This window comes from Stegostoma tigrinum, chromosome 16 (genome assembly GCF_030684315.1).
Source record: "Stegostoma tigrinum isolate sSteTig4 chromosome 16, sSteTig4.hap1, whole genome shotgun sequence".
NCBI classification, from domain to species: Eukaryota; Metazoa; Chordata; class Chondrichthyes; order Orectolobiformes; family Stegostomatidae; genus Stegostoma; species Stegostoma tigrinum.
In genome coordinates, this window is record NC_081369.1 from 12,626,926 (window position 1) to 12,645,636 (window position 18,711).

Consider the following 18,711-nt stretch of genomic DNA (forward strand, 5'->3'; position numbering starts at 1 on the left):
TTCCTGAAAGGAGAAACACGCTGGATTGCAGCAGGGGGAGGGTTCCAATGTCTCTGCTCTCTCCCAGCAGTCTCCTTAAGTTTCCTGGGTTTTCTCCAGGATCCCTCGTTGTCCCCGGGCCGAGTGGATTCTTTCTCCTCCAGATGTTCGGATTGCGGGCGGCAGCAATGGTTTGAGTTCGCAGCACCCTCCCTCGTTCTGCCTGTCACAGACAGGATCCCAGCAAAAGGCCAAAGTTAGGGTTTACATGAACTGCCTTTTGTCGTGGCAAGTATAGCTTCTATTTTATAACGGGAACGTGTATGGTAGAAGATATACACTATGCCGGTGCTGTGCTCGAGTCTGATGTTTATCTGTATTGCAGAACAAGTTATGATACTGGAATGAACAGGATGGCAGAGAGATATGCTGGTGTTCCGCAATACGTATGGGATTGGTTTGTGTGTGTTGGCTATTGGGTATGCAATGGGCTTAGATGTTGGAAATTAGCTATAGGATGTGTGTATGAATTAGGGAATAGATAAGGGACTGGTGTGGGTTGGGATGTATGTGTGCAATGGGGATTAGGTATGGCATGGATTGTAAGCGGCCACTGGTTATGTGTGTGTGTGTGTGTGTTTGTTGAGTTTTATGGGATGTTTGGGTATTGGGAAATAAGTACAAGATGTGGGTGCGTGTATTAGCTATGTGGGTTGGCATGTGCATTTTGCGGTTAGGTATGGGATGGGTATGCGTGTTTGTTAGGTATGGATTGGGCGTGCATTTTAGCATTTAGGTAAGAAATGGGTGTGGATTTTGATGATTAGGGTACAGGATGGGTGTGTGTTTTGGGGATTAGTGTATAGGATGGGTGTGTGTTTTGGCGATTAGGTTATGAGATGGATGTGCATTTTGGGGATTAGGGTATAGGATAGGCATGCATTTTGGTGATTAGGATATGGGATGGATGTGCGTTTTGGGGATGAGGGTATAGGATAGGCATGCATTTTGGTGATTAGATATTGACTGGTTGTGTTTGTATATGATTAGATATTGGACGGGTGGGCATATTAGAATTAGAATAAGGTTTTATTTTGACATGTACTCAAGTGCAAAAGTACAGGAATACAATGAAAAGTGTAAAATGTCACCACACATGGCACGATCTTAGGTACAAAGTACCTAGTTTGAAAGCCTTATGTATGTAAATAGATTAAGTACAAAAATAGAGAAATAAACAAAAAAGCTAAAAGTACTACATTACCATTCTTCATAGTATAAATTAGGGAAATAAAGAAATAAAGTTGTAAGAAAGACATTTCAGTCTTCTACAGCCTACAGTCACTCCAAAACAGGGGCTTTGCACATATGGTCTTGCTCTCTCCTATGCTGTACTGACCCCACTGGGCTCGCAAGCACTGACTGCCATCTGTGACAGGATGATCGCACTGGGCCTCCAGCCTGCTGACCACCCCACTCCAGGCTTCCAACCTGCGGACAACCCACTTCGGGCACCCAGACAGGCAGCCGCCTCGCTCCGGCCCTCCAACCCACTGACCACAAGCTGCCCCATTCTGGGCCTCCAGCCCACTGACCGCTCGGAGAAATATCCTGAAGAGTCACCACCACTTCAAATGCCTAAAGGTAGGTTTTGATTGGTGTTGAATTTCTTCTATTTTCCATGTGTGTCTGAAGTCACACATTCCACTTCCATTGTTCCTTTCCCATTCCTCTGAGAAGACCCTCAGGCAGAAACTCGACATCTCAATTTGAGTTCATCACGGCACTGCACAAGCAGCAACTCACAATGCAGCCCTGCTGATGGTGATAGCTAACATGGGGTTGGCAAAGTATGTGTGTGCATACTGGGCATTTGGGATGGGATGAGTATATGTATTGGAGATTTAACCCAACAAGAACAGACAGCTGTCATCACAAGGGGACAGACTTCCAGCTCTAAGGAGGAGGGGGATGACCCATGGGCTCCCATGTTACATAAATTCCCTGCACCAGCCCAGAGACTAAAATGTCAGTTAAAATACATTGACACATAAATTTGGAATCACAAACTGGTGAGAGAGTCACACACACCCCTGAGTGACAGGGGGCATCTGATATGTGAATTGGGGATTTGACATGGGATGGGGACTTTGTGTATATTAGATGGTTCGTGTGTGTGTGTGTCAGGGATCACATATAAAATGGTGGTGTTGGTGTATTGCCCTTTAGCTATGACATGGGGTGTGTATTAGGCATTAGGTATGGAATGGGGTGTATATTAGGGAATAGTTATAGGATGGACATTGGTATGTGTGTATTGCTCTTCAGTTGTGGGAAGGAATGTGAATGGGATGGAGGCATATGCTGGGGATTAGGTACGGGATGGAAGAGTGTGTGATGGGGATTAGGGATGGGATGGGGGTGTGTTTGGGGATTAGGGATGGGATGTGGGAGTGTGTTGGGGATTATGGATGGGGTATGGGTTGGGGAAAGGGGATGGGGTTTGTATTGGGGATTAAAGGTGGGATAGGGTGTGTGTTGGGGATTAGGGATGGGATGGGGGAGTATGTTGGCAATTAGGGATGGGATAAGGGTGTGTGTTAGGAATTAGAGATGGGATGAGGTGTGTGTTGAGGATTAAGGATGGGGGAATGTGTTGGGGATTAGGGATGGGTGTGTGTTTTGGGGAAATGGGATGGGGTGTGTATCAGGGATTAAAGATGGGATGGGTTGTGTTGGGGATTAGGGATGCAATAGGGGTGTGTGTTGGGGATTAGGGATTGGATGGGGGTATGTGTTTGAGATTAGGCATGAGGTATGTGTTGGGGATTAAAGATGGTATGGAGTGTGTGTTGGAGATTAGGGATGCAATAGGAGTGTGTGTTGGGGATTAGGGATGGGATGGGGGTATGTGTTGGTGATTAGGGATGGGATAAGTGTGTGTGTTGGGAATTAGGGATCAAATGGGTGTGTGTGTTGGGCATTTGACATTGGTTGGGGACTTTGTGTGCATTGGACGGTTCATGTGTGTGTGCGTGTGTGTATGTGTCAGGGATCAAGTATAAAATGGTGGTATTGGTGTACTGCCCTTTAGGTATGAGATGGGGTGTGTATTTGGGATTAGGTATGGAATGGGGTGTGTATTAGGGATTAGTTATAGGATGGGGATTGGTGTGTGTGTGTTGCCCTTTAGGTATAGGAAGGAATGTGAATAGGATCAAGGTGTATGTTGGAGATTAGGTACTGGATGGGGAATGTGTGCTGGCAATTAAGGATGGGACGGGGGTGTATGTTGGGGATTAAGGATGGGGGCTTGCATTGGGGATTAGGAATGCGATAGACATGTGTGTTGGGAATTAAAGATGGGATTGGGCTACGTATTGGGGATTAGGGATGGGATGATTGAGTGTGTGGGGGATTAGGGATGGGACGGGGGTGTGTGTTGGAGATTTGACATTGGATGGGGACTTTGCGTGCATTGGATGGTTCCATTTCTGTGTGTGTGAGTGTGTGCGTGTGTGTCTGTGTGAGGGATCAAGTATAAAATGGTAGTGTTAGTTAATTGCCCTTTGGGTATGAGTTGGGGTGTGTATTAGGCGTTAGGTATGGAATGGGGTGTGTATTAGGGATTAGTTATAGGATGGGAATTGGTATGTGTGTACTGTCCTTTAGATATGAGAAGGAATGCCAATGGGATGGAGGTGTTTGTTGGGGATTAGGTACAGGATGTGGGAGTGTGTGTTGGGGATTAGGGATGGGATGGGGTGTGTGTTGGGGATTAGGGATGGGATGGGGGTGTGTGTTGGGGTTTAGGGATGGGCTGGAGGAGTGTGTTAGGGATTACGATTGGATGTGTATTGGGGATTAGGGATGGGATGGGGGAGTATGTTGGGGATCAGGGATGCGATACGGGTGTGTGTTCAAGATTCGGGATGCGATAGGGGTGTGTTGGGGATTAGGGATGGAATGAGGGTGTGTGTGAGGATTAGGGATGGGATGGGGGAGTGTGTTGGCGATCAGGGATGCGATACGGGTATGTGTTCAAGATTCGGGATGCGATAGGGGTATATATTGGTGATTAAGGATGGGATGGGAGAGTGTGTTGGGGATTAGGGATAGAATTGGGGAGTGTGTTGGTAATTAGGGATAGGATCGGGTTGTGCGTTGGAGTGAGGGATGGGATAGGGGTGTGCTGGGAATCAGGTATGGAATAGGGGTGTGCGTTAGCGATGAGGGATTGGATGGAGGAGTGTGTTGGGGATTAGGGATGGGATGGGGGAGTGTGTTGGGGATTGGCAATAGTATGGGTGTATATGTATTGGGCCTCAGTTATGAGATTGAGTGAGATTTGTGAGTTAAGTTTTAATTGTCAGAATGAGATGGAGGATTACAATGTAGCACATTTGACAGTCAAATATTATAATATAATCAGATACATTTATAAACAAGTGAAGTAGTTGGCAAGTGGATTGCTGTTTCTCTGCAACCTGACAGAAATTCACGAGGCAGACATTCACAATGTTTGCAGTGAAATTCCACTTCACAGAAAAAGAAACAAAGAATTCTGGATGCTGGAAACCTGAAACAAAAGCTGGAAAAACTCAGCAGGTCTCTGCGGAGAGAAAAAGTAGTTAACATTCTTAAGCAGGGTATCTGGACCTGTGATGTTCACTCTGCTTCTCTCTCCACAGATGCTGCCAAACAGATGCTGAGTTTTCCCAGCAATTTCTGTTTTTGTTTGAAATTCCACTTCAGTTGGCTCCAATATTTTCCAAGCCTAAATCTCAAATCTTAAAAGATTAGGCAAAAATGGCTGCAGCAGGAAAAGGGGCAAGCATTTGTTAAGTGGTTAATACTCCGTGTAACGTGGGAGTAAATATAAAATAGAGTGTCATTTTCGTAGCTACCATCAGTTCTGAGGAAGGGTCACCAGACCCATAATATTAACTCTGATTTTTTCTTCACATATGCTGCCAAACCTGCTGAGCTTTTCCAGCAACTTTTGTTTTCTGATTTACAGCAGCCACAATTCTTTTGGTTTTTATACAGAAACCACAGGGTTTATTTATGTCTTTTTTTTCACCAAGGTTACTGTTTCTTGCCAGACCTAGTTTCCAGGACCGCTTCAATATCCAGCAGTAAAGGTTCTACGTGGCAGGCTGGACAGCTGTTTCATTTAACTCTGCTTTTGTCTCTGTTCTACAGATATGATAATGTAAAACAAACTTTCCCAGTGCAGGAACTGTGAACTCGAGCCTTGAATAAAATCATCCCAGTGGAAAACTGTGAACTGCAGACCTGAATGAAATCACCCCAGCGCCAGACTGTGAACTTCAGATCTGAATGAAATCGTCCATGTGGCAGAGTGTGAACTCCAGACCTGAATAAAAATACCCCAGTGCCGGAGTGTGGGCTCCTACTTGAATAAAACCAACCAGAGCCAACCCTCCATTGAATTTCCAAAGTGTATAAAATCACCCAATAGGAACTTCCAGTGAGCATAACCAGCCCAGTTGTGGTCTATTTAAAACAAAAACTGTATACATTTGTGCGGAACATCCATCGGCCAGGGCTGTGTGTGCTTTTCTGGGACCATGAGGCTGCGGCGGAAAGGCGATCTCCTCTGCACGTTCCTCCTGCTAACAACGTTTGGTATTTTGCTCTACATCCAAATGCGCTCGGACACCCCGTGGCTGGATAAGCCCGAGCAAAGACGGCAAGCCGGAACCGAGAGGTACGCCCTGCTGGGGAGCACCAAGACAGCAACTCGGCTGGCGTTGACCAGCAGCTCGCCAGGGTCGGAGAGGGTCTGTCAGCCAGGCCAACAGCTAGACACTGCCCGGGAGCAAAGGCTAACATCAGCGCCCTCCAACCTTTTACCCTGGAACTACCGCCAGTACCTCTGGCAAAAGGATTGCCGGGAGTTCCGGCAGATCATTAACCAGGAGAACAAGTGCCGGAAGGTGCGAGGAGAACAACTGTTACTGATCTCTATCAAGTCCAGGGTGGAAGAGTTCGAAAGGCGCGAAGTCGCTCGCAAAACCTGGGCGCGGGAGGGCGAGGTCCGCCACCTGCAGGTCCGCAGGCTCTTCCTGCTGGGAATCCCAGCCAACCAGAGCTCCCTAGCTTCCTGGAGCCGCCTGCTGGAGCAGGAGAGCCAGACCTACCAGGACATTCTCCTGTGGGACTTCCAGGACACGTTCTTCAACCTCACGCTGAAGGAGATCCACTTTCTCAAGTGGCTGGATCAGTTCTGCTCCTCTGCGGAGTTCGTCTTCAAAGGGGACGACGATGTCTTCGTCAACGTGGAGAACATCGCCGACTTCTTGGCGGACGCCGACCCCAAGGATGACCTCTTCGTGGGTCACATCATCTACCAGGCGCTGCCCATCAGATCCAACAAGAGTAAATACTTTATCCCGGAGATGATGTACGGCCCAGGGGTTTACCCTGTCTACGCGGGAGGTGGGGGCTTCCTCATGTCGGTGCACACCGCTCGGAGGCTGTACCAAGCCAGCAAGGAGGTAGATCTCTTCCCCATCGACGATGTCTTTCTGGGGATGTGCTTGCTGCGGATCGGCCTCGAACCCCTGACTCATGAAGGATTCCGAACATTCGGCATCGTCCGGCCCTCAGCCGCACCCCACATGCAGACGTTTGACCCGTGCTTCTACAAGGAGCTGATGGTGGTCCACAGCCTGAAGGTGCCCGAAATCTGGCTGATGTGGAGCCTCCTCCACGACCCGAAGCTGGACTGCGCTCGCAAGGGGTCCATGAAGCGCCCCTTCAGGTGGCGGGTCAAGCGGAAGTCCCCGTCCCCCTCTGTCTGGACATTAAAGCACTGACAGAGGACAGAAAGGGAAGCTCTCTCCCGTTACTTGGAGACAAGCCCTCAGTTATTACCCTTGGAAATTTGTACTTTGAATGTTTTATAAATATTTCTTTTTTAAAAATATTATTATTTAAAGTCACCCATGGCAACAGATAGGTGCACCTCCAAAGCACAATGGTTTATAATGTCAAACACGAGGGATGGGTTCATCTAAATCACAGCCATTTCTTCCTGACCAATGGTTTCACTCAGACCTACCGTTTAGCATCTTATAGACTGAATCTTTCCGGCGTTCGTAAGCCAGGAACAGTAGGGAGGTGCTGAACACATTGGCACAGGCCAGGACTGGGATGATAGAGCTGGCATCAGCCAATCTTGGCGATGGTGAGGCCCTGCAGACACCAGCCCTGTGCAAACAAAAAGAAAACAAGCCAGTTCCTGCTGGCTGCTTACAAACTGAAAATATAACCCCGTCGATGCACACAGGAGGCAATGTGGCCCATCCGCTCCTTACTAGTGGCCAACAGAACAAGTCGATCATTCCCATTCCCCTTACAATCCCCATCGCCCAGAAATTTCCAGAAGTGTCCATCCAATGTCATTTTGAAACTATTCATCCTACCTGTTGGGAGTTTGAAGTTAATCTGCACCATCCTTCCAGGTGGTGAATTCCAGGTCATTATCACTCATTGCTTTGAAAAAGGTTTCTTCTTTACATTATCCTTACATCCCTTTCCTGAAGTATTTAAATCCATCTCCTCATACTTTGGCATCAACAAATACTGACCCCGTGAACTTCTGTCAAGTCTATTTCTTGGGACCAATCCAAGTTTCTCCTGGAGCTAATTTTTTTTTATCCCCGGGACTTTCTGGTGAATCTGCCTTTGAACTCAAGACCTCAATCCCATTTGCTGTTCTAACTTATTTTTAATGTGTGCTGGCTCCTTCAGAGATCCATGCACATGAACCTTTGTTTTTGTATAGTGTTCTGATTTGTCTGTCAGTATAACCCTTGTGCCAAATGCATCATTTAATACCTCTCTGTGCTAAATACCATCTGTGCCACTTACCTGCCCATTCTGTTCACCTATTCTTGGTAGTCAGTAGGTATCATCCTCACAGATTTGCCACGATTTTTGAGAAGATTTGTAGCTCAGGTTGAGGTTCTGGGCGTGAGTTTGCTCGCTGAGCTGGAAGGTTAGTTTTCAGACGTTTCGTCACCATTCTAGGTAACATCATCAGTGATCCTCCGACGAAGCGCTGGTGTTATGTCCCGCTTTCTATTTATCTGGTTAGGTTTCCTTGGTTTGGTGATCTCATTTCCTGTGTTGGTGATGTCATTTCCTGTTCTTTTTCTCAGGGCGTGGTAGATTGGCTCCAAATCAATGTGTTTGTTGATGGAGTTCCGGTTGGAATGCCATGCTTCTAGGAATACTCGTGCGTGTCTCTGTTTGGCTTGTCCTAGGATGGATGTGTTGTCCCAATCAAAGTGGTGTCCTTCCTTATCTGTATGTAAGGATACGAGTGATAGTGGGTCCTGTCGTTTTGTGGCTAGTTGATGTTCATGTATCCTGGTGGCTAGCTTTCTGCCAGTTTGTCCAATGAAGTGTTTGTCACAGTTCTTGTAAGGTATTTTGTAGATGACATTCATTTTATTTGTTGTCTGTATAGGGTCTTTTAAGTTCATTAGCTGCTGTTTTAGTGTGTTGGTGGGTTTGTGGGCTACCCTGATGCCAAGATGTCCGGGTAATCTGGCAGTCATTTCGGAAATGTCTTTGATGTAGGGGAGAGTGGTTATGGTTTCTGAGCCCGTTTTGTCTGTTTGTTTGGGTTTATTGCTGAGGAATCGGCGGACTGCGTTCATAGGGTACCCATTCTTTTTGAATACGCTGTATAGGTGATATCTCAGTTCAGCGAGCAAACTCACACCCAGATTTGCCACATTGCCAACATTGAAATCATTGGCAAATTTTGAAATGTTCCTCTGTATCCCAAAATTCAAGTCGTTTATTTATCAGAAAAAATCGTGCTTCAAATATTTAAGCTCACCATTGACTACCATCCTCCAGCCTGAAAGGGATTTAACACAACTGGCTAATTTCTGTTATCAAGGTTATTATTTTATCCAAGCTGACACTGGCCTATTTCAAGAGTTTCAGTTTGATTAACCAATTTTCATATGTTGAACTTCGTGAAATGTTTTCTTAAAACCCATAGAGACAACATGCATTGCATTACATCATTTTTCAGTTACTTAGCTAACATAACTAGCAAACAATCCTGAGTGTGCCAACACCTGCACTAACAGCTTGTTTAAGAAAATCAGTCAAGTTGATAATGTTTTCTAGGAGTGATATATGTTCATATACTAGGTCCTGCTCTTTGTAGACAAAAGGAAAATGTTCAAACTTTGCTCATTCTTTGAATTATCTGTGAACTGGGTAACTGTGAACTGTGAACATGGTAACACCTCAGGCCAACTAGATTTGGCTTACCATCATATGGGCATGCTTTTCTCCGGTAGTACAAATAGCTGTCATTGTTTAACATTTGGCATTCTCGAGTTTGTCATTATGAGTGCATGGCAAAAAGCTTTGGCAATCTGATTATCATTCTTACTACTCATCACTGATGTTAAATTGACTGTCTTGTAGTTACCAGGAATGTCTTGACACTCTTGTGAACAAGGATGTCACATTTACTTCTTTCCAATCCTCTAGCACCTCCGTATTTCTCAGGAAAATCACAAGTTTATGGTGAGCACTGTTTAAGCATTCTAGCCTAAGCCTGTGCCTCTAAGTGTATACAATCTAGTATGTTTTTGTTTGCAAGAATTCTCTGATACTTTGTAAATCAGAGTAATTTAGCATGTTGAATTGCAAAATAAATTCCCTACAGTTTTGACAAGACTACAACAGGTCTCACTTTTAGCAATCCAGAGACATGCAGCATCCAGGAGTTTCTGATATGAGGAATAGGTCTGTGAGTGGAATAAAAATTCCGAACCCCAGCTCCCCTCCTCTCTCCCCACTCCATCTGCCTCACATTCTGTCTTGTCCCCTCCTCTCCCCCACTGCCTCTCCCTCCATCCATACCAGCCATAACTCACTTTGCAGCATTGTCATCTCTGAATCACAAGATTCCAGATTTAAATCCCACCCTAGTACATAAATCAGGCCTGATACATTTGTTGCGTGATGTACTGTTGGAAGAGCTCTCTTTTTGGATGAAATGTTCAAACCAAGGTCCTAACTACCTACTTGGGTAGACCAAGAAGATCCCACATCACAGTTCTGACAAGGAGCAGGGGAGCTATCGCTGGGGTCCACATCATTGTTTCTCCCTTGCTCAACATCATTGAAGCAGATTATCTAGTCATTGTCATGTTCCTGTTTTGATTATCACATTTCTTCCGTTACAACAGTGACCATACTGCATTGGCTGCAAAGCACTTCAAAACTTGGTCATCAAAATCACTACATAAATGCAATTTTATTTCACATTTTCTATCTGTACTAGTGTGACAGGCTAGTTAATGGAGTCACCCCATGCAGGGCCGAGCCAGTATAAATATTAAAGGACTTTAAACTGCTCTAGGCAGTCCCATTTTTGTAAAAATACATTGTAAAAATAACTGAATTTTTATACTTTGTCTTCGCTCAATAAACACCAGTTATAGAATCTGGATTAACTGTAATTCTAACATCTCTTTAATAATTAGATTTTATATTATTATATACTTTCTCCACCTTGAAAAATGTCAAAAGCATGATGGGGAAAGCAACTTGTAATATTTGTTTTGTCCAAATGTATTGGCAACTTGCCTGGAAACTGTTATGATAACAACATTGTCCTAGATTTGGCCGGATAAAACAGAGTTTCATAACTTAAAATTACCTCAGTTGCTCACATAGCAGTAGATGAGAAATCTCTTCATCTAATCCGTCACAAAATTGCTTAAAGCAGGTCAGTTTGCTCTTTTCTTGAAGTTCAAGTTCACAAGACCCCCTAAACAAATAAATCAGCTTGTCATCAAAGCACCAGTCAAAATACAGAAATTCTTCCATTTTGGGGAACAATGTACCAACCTGTTTAGGGCTGTTTGTGCCGAGCAGTACCAACTCTTACACAACTCACAATCAAGAATAGGCAAAGATGCTTACCCGACAGAGTACAATATTGTACTATTAATGCAAACATAAATTTAGTTGCTCCTCTCGGTGATGGAAGGCCAGGGAATGTTGTTGGAAATGTAGGACTCTCCCAGAATTCACAGCAGATGTACTGAGAGAAGGTAGAATGCTCAGCTTATAATGTAAAATAGGGTCTCGGTAGAGGAACCAGCCATTCCCATTCTCTGCTGTGACCCCCAGCTGCTGATATAAATGGCAGACAGCCACTTAACAATATTCAGCATTTATTTTGGAATGATTTTCAGTATGCATGAGCCATTGCAGATGTTTGCCTTGGATAGTGGCTCCTTCTTCTCCCTCCATTTCACCTTGTTCCCCATGCTCCTCGGTTCATCAGAGGTCAGAAACACTTATTGCAATTCCACCAAAATTCAGTGCTGCAGCCAAATTTTTTGACACAATTCAATAAGCTTTCAAAATTGGACTTTGACCTATATGGCCACAGCCACATCATCCACCAACAATGGCGAGTTCAAAATCATCTAAGCCACATTATTCTAAGCATTTTAGAGGCAGATACAAAATGGAAAATTGTTGTAAACAAGAGATATGCTATCAAAACGTTTTATCTTACACTAAGTACAGATGCAAGAATGTGGCATTTTAAAGAAGGCAATAATTTATTTTGCATGAGAACAAGAGTACCATTTGGCTGACAAATCTACTCTGATTGGTTGAGGCATTGCCATGGAGAATGCACCAAGAAACGGATATCCTTCATGCATTTGTTTAACTTGAAAAAGGCACAATGCCTGTTCATATTTCATTCTCCTGCAGAGGACAGGCCTGTGCACTATGAATATTGGCAGCTTCTACCAAATGTAGGGAGTGTAAACTTATCAAACAAGACATGTTCAAATAGTCACAATAGGCAGGTTGCTAACTGGCTCAATCTATACATTCTGGCAAAATTAAGAAAAAAAGTCGAATGTTATATGTGATTATACACAGCTTGCACCTACTGAACAATCCCAAGTGCCCTATAAATTACACAAATAACCAATTTAAGATGATTAGTCAGTCTCAAATATGGCTGAGTTTTGCTTGCTAGAAGCTACATAAATTCATGCTCCTAGTTCTTATGTTTATGTGCAGAGAGATGACCTCTGTGGGACAAAGGAACATTTCTGGATATTGCCCTTTCTGAATTAAGTAAAAGCATGTGGGCACAACAGTTCTGTGGTGCATTTTCCATGTCATTACCTCAAACAAGCAGCAGCTACTTGACAACCAATTTGCAACCTTTTCATATGCAGTATAAATTATGATTTCATTTGAAATTGACATTCTTGTATCTGTCCTGATGAGTGCAGACAAAAAGCTTTAACAACATGTCTCTTAAATTCTGTACTACCAAGCAGCTATAACAGAAAATGGAGAGCCTTATAAATCACAGGATGCCAGTGTGTGCTGCCATGTTAAAGCTCTGAGCATTCAGGGTTCAACCCTGATCAGTATTGGATCTGTATTAGAAAAGTTAAATATTGTGGATGCTGGAAATCTGAAATAAAAACTGAAAATGTTACAAATACTCAGTGTATCTGGCAGCATCTATGGAAGGAAGAATTCAATCAACATTTCAAGTCAATCACCTTTCAAAGTTAGAGATTGAAATGTTTTAAGCAAGCACAAAGGCAGGAAAAAGCAGTAGGGGAGGAAAGAGCAAAAGTGATGATTGGGAACACGGGACTGGGATATCATAGCTGTCAGAAAAACATAGTTCAGGGATGGACAGGACTGGCAACTCAATGTTCTGGGGCATAGATGCTATAGAAAGGATAGAAAAGGAGGCAAGGGAGGAGGGGGAGTGATGCTTTTGGTTAGGGATAACATTAAGGCCATACGTAGGGAGGATATTCCTGGGTGTACATCCAGGGAAGTTATTTGAGTGGAGCTGAGAAATACAAAAGGGATGATCACCTTATTGAGTTTGTACTATCGGTCCCCCAATAGTCAGTGGGAAATTGAGAAGCAAATATATAATGAGGTCTCAGGCATCAGAAATAGTAATAGGGTTGTAATGGTAGGGGATTTAACTTTCAAAACATAGACTGGGATTGTCATAGTATTAAGGGTTTGGCTGGGGAGGAATTTGTTAAGTGTGTACAAGAAAACTTTCTTCTTCAATATGTGGATATACCTATGAGAGAAGGAGCCATTCTTGACCTTCTCTTGGGAAATAAGGCAGGACAAGTTACTGAGGTGTCAGTGGGGAGCACTTTGGGCCAAGTGATCCTAACTCTACCCTTTGAAATAGATATGGAAAAGGATAAACCTGAACAAAAAGTTAAAGTTCTCAAATCGAGTAGTGCCAATTTTGATGGTGTTAGACAGGAATTTTCAAAAGTTAATGGGGGAGACTATTCAAAGGTAAAGGGACTGTTGGGAAGTGGGAGGCGTTTACAAATGAGACAACAAGAGCTCAGAGACAGCATGTCACTGTTACTGTGAAAGGCAAGGCTGGTCGGTGTATGGAAAGCTGGATGACTGGAGAAATTGAGGCTCTGTTCAAGAAAAAGAAGGAAACATGCTTCATTTTTGGGAGAAGCGAGAGAGAGAGAGCACCAGGAGGCTGCTGGGAAGGTAAGTATTCCCACTTTAAAGAGTTTACCTCGAGCAGGAGCGGCCTTTATTTATTTGGCCTTCATTCATTTGTTGGGGTTGTACTACAGGCCTCCCAACAGCGAGCGTGAGATAGAGGGACAAATATGTAAACAGATAATGGAAAGGTGTAGGAGCAACAGTGTGGTGGTGATGGGAGATTTTAATTTTCCCAAAATTGACTGGGATTCACTTAGTGTTAGGGGTCAAGATGGAACAGAATTTGTAAGGAGCATCCATGAGGGTTTTCTAGAGCAGTACATATGTAGCCCAACTTGGGAAGGAGCCATATTGGACCTGGTGTTGGGGAATGAGTCTGGCCAGTTGGTTGAAATTACAGTAGGGGACTACTTTGGAAAAAATGACCACAATTCCCAAGTTTGACAGTACTCATGGACAAAGATGAGATTGGTCCTAAAGGAAGAGTTCTAAACTGGGAGAAGGCCAACTATACCAAAATTCGGCAGGATCTGGGGAACGTAGATTGGGAGGAACTGTTTGAAGGTAAACCCACATTTGATGTCTGGAAGGCTTTTAAAGAGAGGTTGATTAGCATGCAGGAGAGACATGTTCCTGTGAAATGGGGATAGAAATGGCAAGATTAGGGAACCATGGATGACAGGTGAAATTGCAAGACTAGCTAAGAGGAAAAAGCAAGCGTACATATGGTCTAGGCGACTGAAGACAGATGAAGCTTTTGAAGAATATTGGGAATGTAGGGCGAATCTGAAAAGAGGAATTAAGAAGGCTAAAGGGGACATGAGATATCTTTAGCAGACATAGTTAGGGAAAATCCCAAAGTCTTTTATTCATATGTAAAGAGCAAGAGGGTAACTAGAGAAAGGATTGGCCCACTTAAGGACAAAGAAGGAAAATTATGCGTCGAGTCAGAGAAAATGGGTGACATTCTTAACAAGTACTTTGCATCGGTGTTCACCAAGGAGAGGGACATGATGGATGTTGAGGTTTGGGATAGATGTTTGAGTACTCTAGGTCATGTCAGCATAAGGAGGGAGCAAGTGTTGGGTATCCTAAAGAGCATGAAGGTGGACAAGTCCCCAGGTCCAGATGGGGTCTATCCCAGGTTAATGATGAAAGCGAGAGAGGAAATAACCGGGGCCTTAACAGATATCTTTGCAGCATCCTTAGACACGGATGAGGTCCTGGAGGACTGGAGAATTGCTCATGTTGTCCCCTTGTTTAAGAAGGGTAACAGGGATAAATCCAGGTAATTATCAACCGGTAAGCCTGATATCAGTGGTAGGGAAGCTGCTGGAGAAGACACTGAGGGGTAGAATCTATTCCCATTTGGAAGAAAATGGGCTTATCAGTGATAGGCGGCATGGACTTGACAAAGTTGATTGATGAGGGGAGGGCTGTGGATATCATATACATGGACCTCAGTAAGGCATTTGATAAGGTTCCCCAAGGCAGGCTGATGGAGAAAGTAAAGTCGCATGGGGTCCAGGGTGTGCTAGCTAGATTGATTAAAAAGAAAACTGGCGAGGTAACAGGATACAGAGAGTAGTGGTGGAAAGGGGTTTCTCAAATTGGAGACATGTGGCCAGTGGTGTTCCACAGGGATCTGTGCTGGGACCACTGTTGTTTGTGATATCTGTACATGATTTGGAGGAAGGTGTAGGTTGTCTGATCAGCAAGTTTGCTGATGACACTAAGATTGGTGGAGTAGCAGATAGTGAAGGGAACTGTCAGAGATAACAGCAGAATATAGATAGATTGGAGAGTTGGGCAGAAAAATGGCAGATGGAGTTCAATCCGGGCAAATGCGAGGTGATGCATTTTTGAAGGTCTAATTCAAGAGCGAACTATACAGTAAATGGAAAAGTGCTGGGGAAAATTGATGAACAGAGAGATCTGGGTGTTCAGGTCCATTGTTCCCCAAAGGTGGCAACACAGGTCAATAGAGTGGTCAAGAAGACATATGGCATGCTTTCCTTCATCGGACGGGGCATTGAGTACAAGAGTTGGCAGGTCATGTTACGGTTGTATAAGACTTTGGTTCGGCCACATTTAGAGTACTGCATACAGATCTGGTCGCCACATTACCAAAAGGATGTGGATGTTTTGGAGAGGGTGCAGAGGATGTTCACCAGGATGCTGCCTGGTATGGTGGGCGATAGCTATGAAGAGAGATTGAGTAGATTAGGATTATTTTCATTAGAAAGACAGGGTTTGAGGTCTACAAAATCATGAGGGGTACAGACAAGTTGGATAGCAAGAAGCTTTTTCCCAGAGTGGGAGACTCCATTACTAGGTGTCATGAGTTCAAAGTGAGAGGAGGAAAGTTTAGGGGAGATATGCGTGGAAAGTTCTTTACACAGAGAATGGTGGGTGCCTGGAACGCGTTGCCAGCGGAGGTGGTAGACACAGACACATTAGTGTCTTTTAAATTGTACCTGGACAGGTACATGGATGGGCAGGGAGCAAAGGGATACAGATCCTTAGAAAATAGATGACAGGTTTTGACAGAGGATCTCAATCGGCGCAGGCTTGGAGCGCCGAAGGGCCTGTTCCTGTGCTGTAATTTTCTTTGTTCTTTATATGTCAGCTATAGACAGCCGGGATTGAGTGAATCCCCAGAAGAGTATAAGGCAGTAGGAGTATATTTAAGAGGGAAATCAGGAGGGCAAACAGGAGACATGAAATAGCTTTGGCAAATAGAATTAAGAAGAATCCAAAGTGATTCTATAGAACATTAAGGGCAATAGAGTAACTGGGGAGACAATAGGACTCCTTAAAGATCAACATGGCTATCTATGTCCAGAACCACAGATAGTGAAATACTAAATGAATATTTTTCATCAGTATTTAATGTAGAGGACATGGAAACTTGGGAAAATAAATAGTGATGTCTTGAAAAGTGTTCATATTACAGAATAGGATGTCTTCAAACGCATAAACGTAGATAAATCCCTGGGAAACCATTAGGTGTTTCCCAGAACTTGGTGGGAAGCTAGGAAAAAGATTGCTGGGCCCCTTGTAGAGATATTTGTGTCACTGACAGCCATGGGTGAGCTGCTGGAAGACTGGAGGTTGGCTAATATGGTGTCATTATTTAAGAAAAGCTGTACTGAATAGATGGGCAAACCTTACATCAGAAGGTGTTGGAGGGGATTCTGAGGGACAGGATTTACATGCATTCAGAAGGGTAGGAACTGGTTAGGGCTTTGTGTGCGGGAAATTGTGTCTCACTAAATTGGTTGAGAGGTGACAAAGAAGATTGACAAAGCCAGAGCTTGTCCATATGGACCTTAGAAAGATTTCACAGGGTCTATATGGTAGATTTGTTAGTTATGTTAGAGTTCATGGAATCCAGGGGAGTGAGCCAATTAGATGCAAAATTGACTTGAATGTAGGAGACGTCGGGTTGCTTTTCGCAGAAGGTCTGTGACCAGCAGTGTGCCATAAGAATTGGTGCTGGGTCCACTCTATTCATCATGAATACAAATAATTTAGTTTTGAAAACAGGAGGTTTGGATAGTAAGTTTGCAGATGACACTAAAATAGGTGGCATAGTGGACAGTGAAGAAGACTATCTCAATAGGACCCTGATCAGTTGGGTCAATGGAGTTTAATTTAGATAAATGTGAAGCGTTGCCATTCAGTAGCGCAAACCAGAACAGCACTTCTACAACTAATGGTCGAATAAAGAAAATAAAGTTGTAGATAGACAGGGAAATGAAGAAGGCATTTTGCACATTAGCCTTTATTGACCAGTGCATTGAGTAGAGGAGTTGGGACATCACGTTGCAGCTGTACAGGACACAAGTGAGGCCACTTTTAGAATACTGTGTTCAGTTCTGGTCTCTTTGATATTGAAGAGATGTTGTTAAACTTGAAAGGGTTCAGAAAAGATTTCCAAGGGTATTGGGGGATTTGAGTAATAGGGAAAGGTTGAGCTTTTCCCTGGATCGCGGAGGCTGAGGGGTAGCCTTGTGGAGTTTTATAAAATCATGGTTAGGGTGAAGAGCCAAGGTCATTTTCCTAGGGTGATGGAGTCCAAATCTAGAGGGCATAGGCTTAAGTGAGAGGAGAATGATTTGAAAGGGACCTGAGGGGCAATCTTTTCATGCAGGGAGTGGTGCATGTATGGAACAAGCTGCAAAAGGAAGCGTTGGAGGCAGGTACAATTACAACATTTCAAAGGCATCTAGATGGATACATGTATAGAAAGGTTGAAAGGGATATGACCAAATACTGGCAAATGAGACTAGGTCAGATTGGTCAGTGTGGATAAGTTGGACAGAACAGTCTGTTTCCATGCTGTATGATTGTATCTACGAAATGGAAGGCAGTAGCAATATGACAAAGAGTTGAATGTCAGGGCAAACAGGATTTCTAAGTAAAAGGAAACAAAATATGGGTCCAAAAATACATTGAATTTGTCTTTCTAACAAACGTTTCTCCCACGCAATGCAGAGAGACTGCTCATGGGGACATGGTTTTAACTACAATACCTTTAATGAAGGAGCTTAAATGGAAGTCATTGTTTTCACTAAAATGAGGCAATTCAACACAATTGTTGAGAGAAACTCTTCACAGGTGACCAGAGATTTGCAGAGATCTAATAGGGATCTTGTCAATCAAGTGTTATGATTGCCTCAACCAGAACTTAACAAAAATAAAAACTAATAATTACAAAATACCTGCATAAAATTGAGGTTACAAAATTCTGTGTTGAGATTGACAGGAGCAGAATCATTTGGCTCAAACTGTTGAAATAAACATGTAATGGTTTTAAAAAGGAATTAGAAAGTTACTGGGAAAATAGATTAAAAAGTGTTGAGGTAGTATGGTTGGTGAGATTAGATGATGTATGAAACACTGTGGGTTTCATATAATATGCAGCAGTAGCATTATCTGAGTTGCTACGTGTCAGGCGTTCAGGTCTGCCTGCTCTTTGGACATTCCATGCTTGCAAGACATACAGCACATTTTCTGTTAGGATCCCATGAGAGACCAATGTTGTGAAAGAACTGAACCTCTCAAATTACTCCAACAGAAGAAATCAATGGACAAGATTTCACTTTTTGAAAAGCTTTTATTCTAATGACAAAATCAATCAAAAGTGAACATGTATTAACA

At 43.6% G+C, this 18,711-nt stretch overlaps 1 protein-coding gene across 1 annotated transcript; it reads left to right on the forward strand.

Moving 5' to 3' along the window:
• Positions 1-5,545: 5,545 nt before the first annotated feature.
• Positions 5,546-12,465, forward strand: b3gnt9 (UDP-GlcNAc:betaGal beta-1,3-N-acetylglucosaminyltransferase 9). The gene has a single exon (XM_059651617.1). It carries the CDS (start codon positions 5,574-5,576, stop codon positions 6,822-6,824), a length of 1,251 nt encoding a protein of 416 aa, XP_059507600.1. The 5' UTR covers positions 5,546-5,573; the 3' UTR covers positions 6,825-12,465.
• The last annotated feature ends 6,246 nt before the right edge of the window (positions 12,466-18,711 follow it).

Coding starts and splice junctions, on each gene's coding strand:
- b3gnt9 (XM_059651617.1), top strand. CDS start 5,574: ATGAGGCTGCGGCGGAAAGGCGATCTCCTCTGCACGTTCCTCCTGCTA.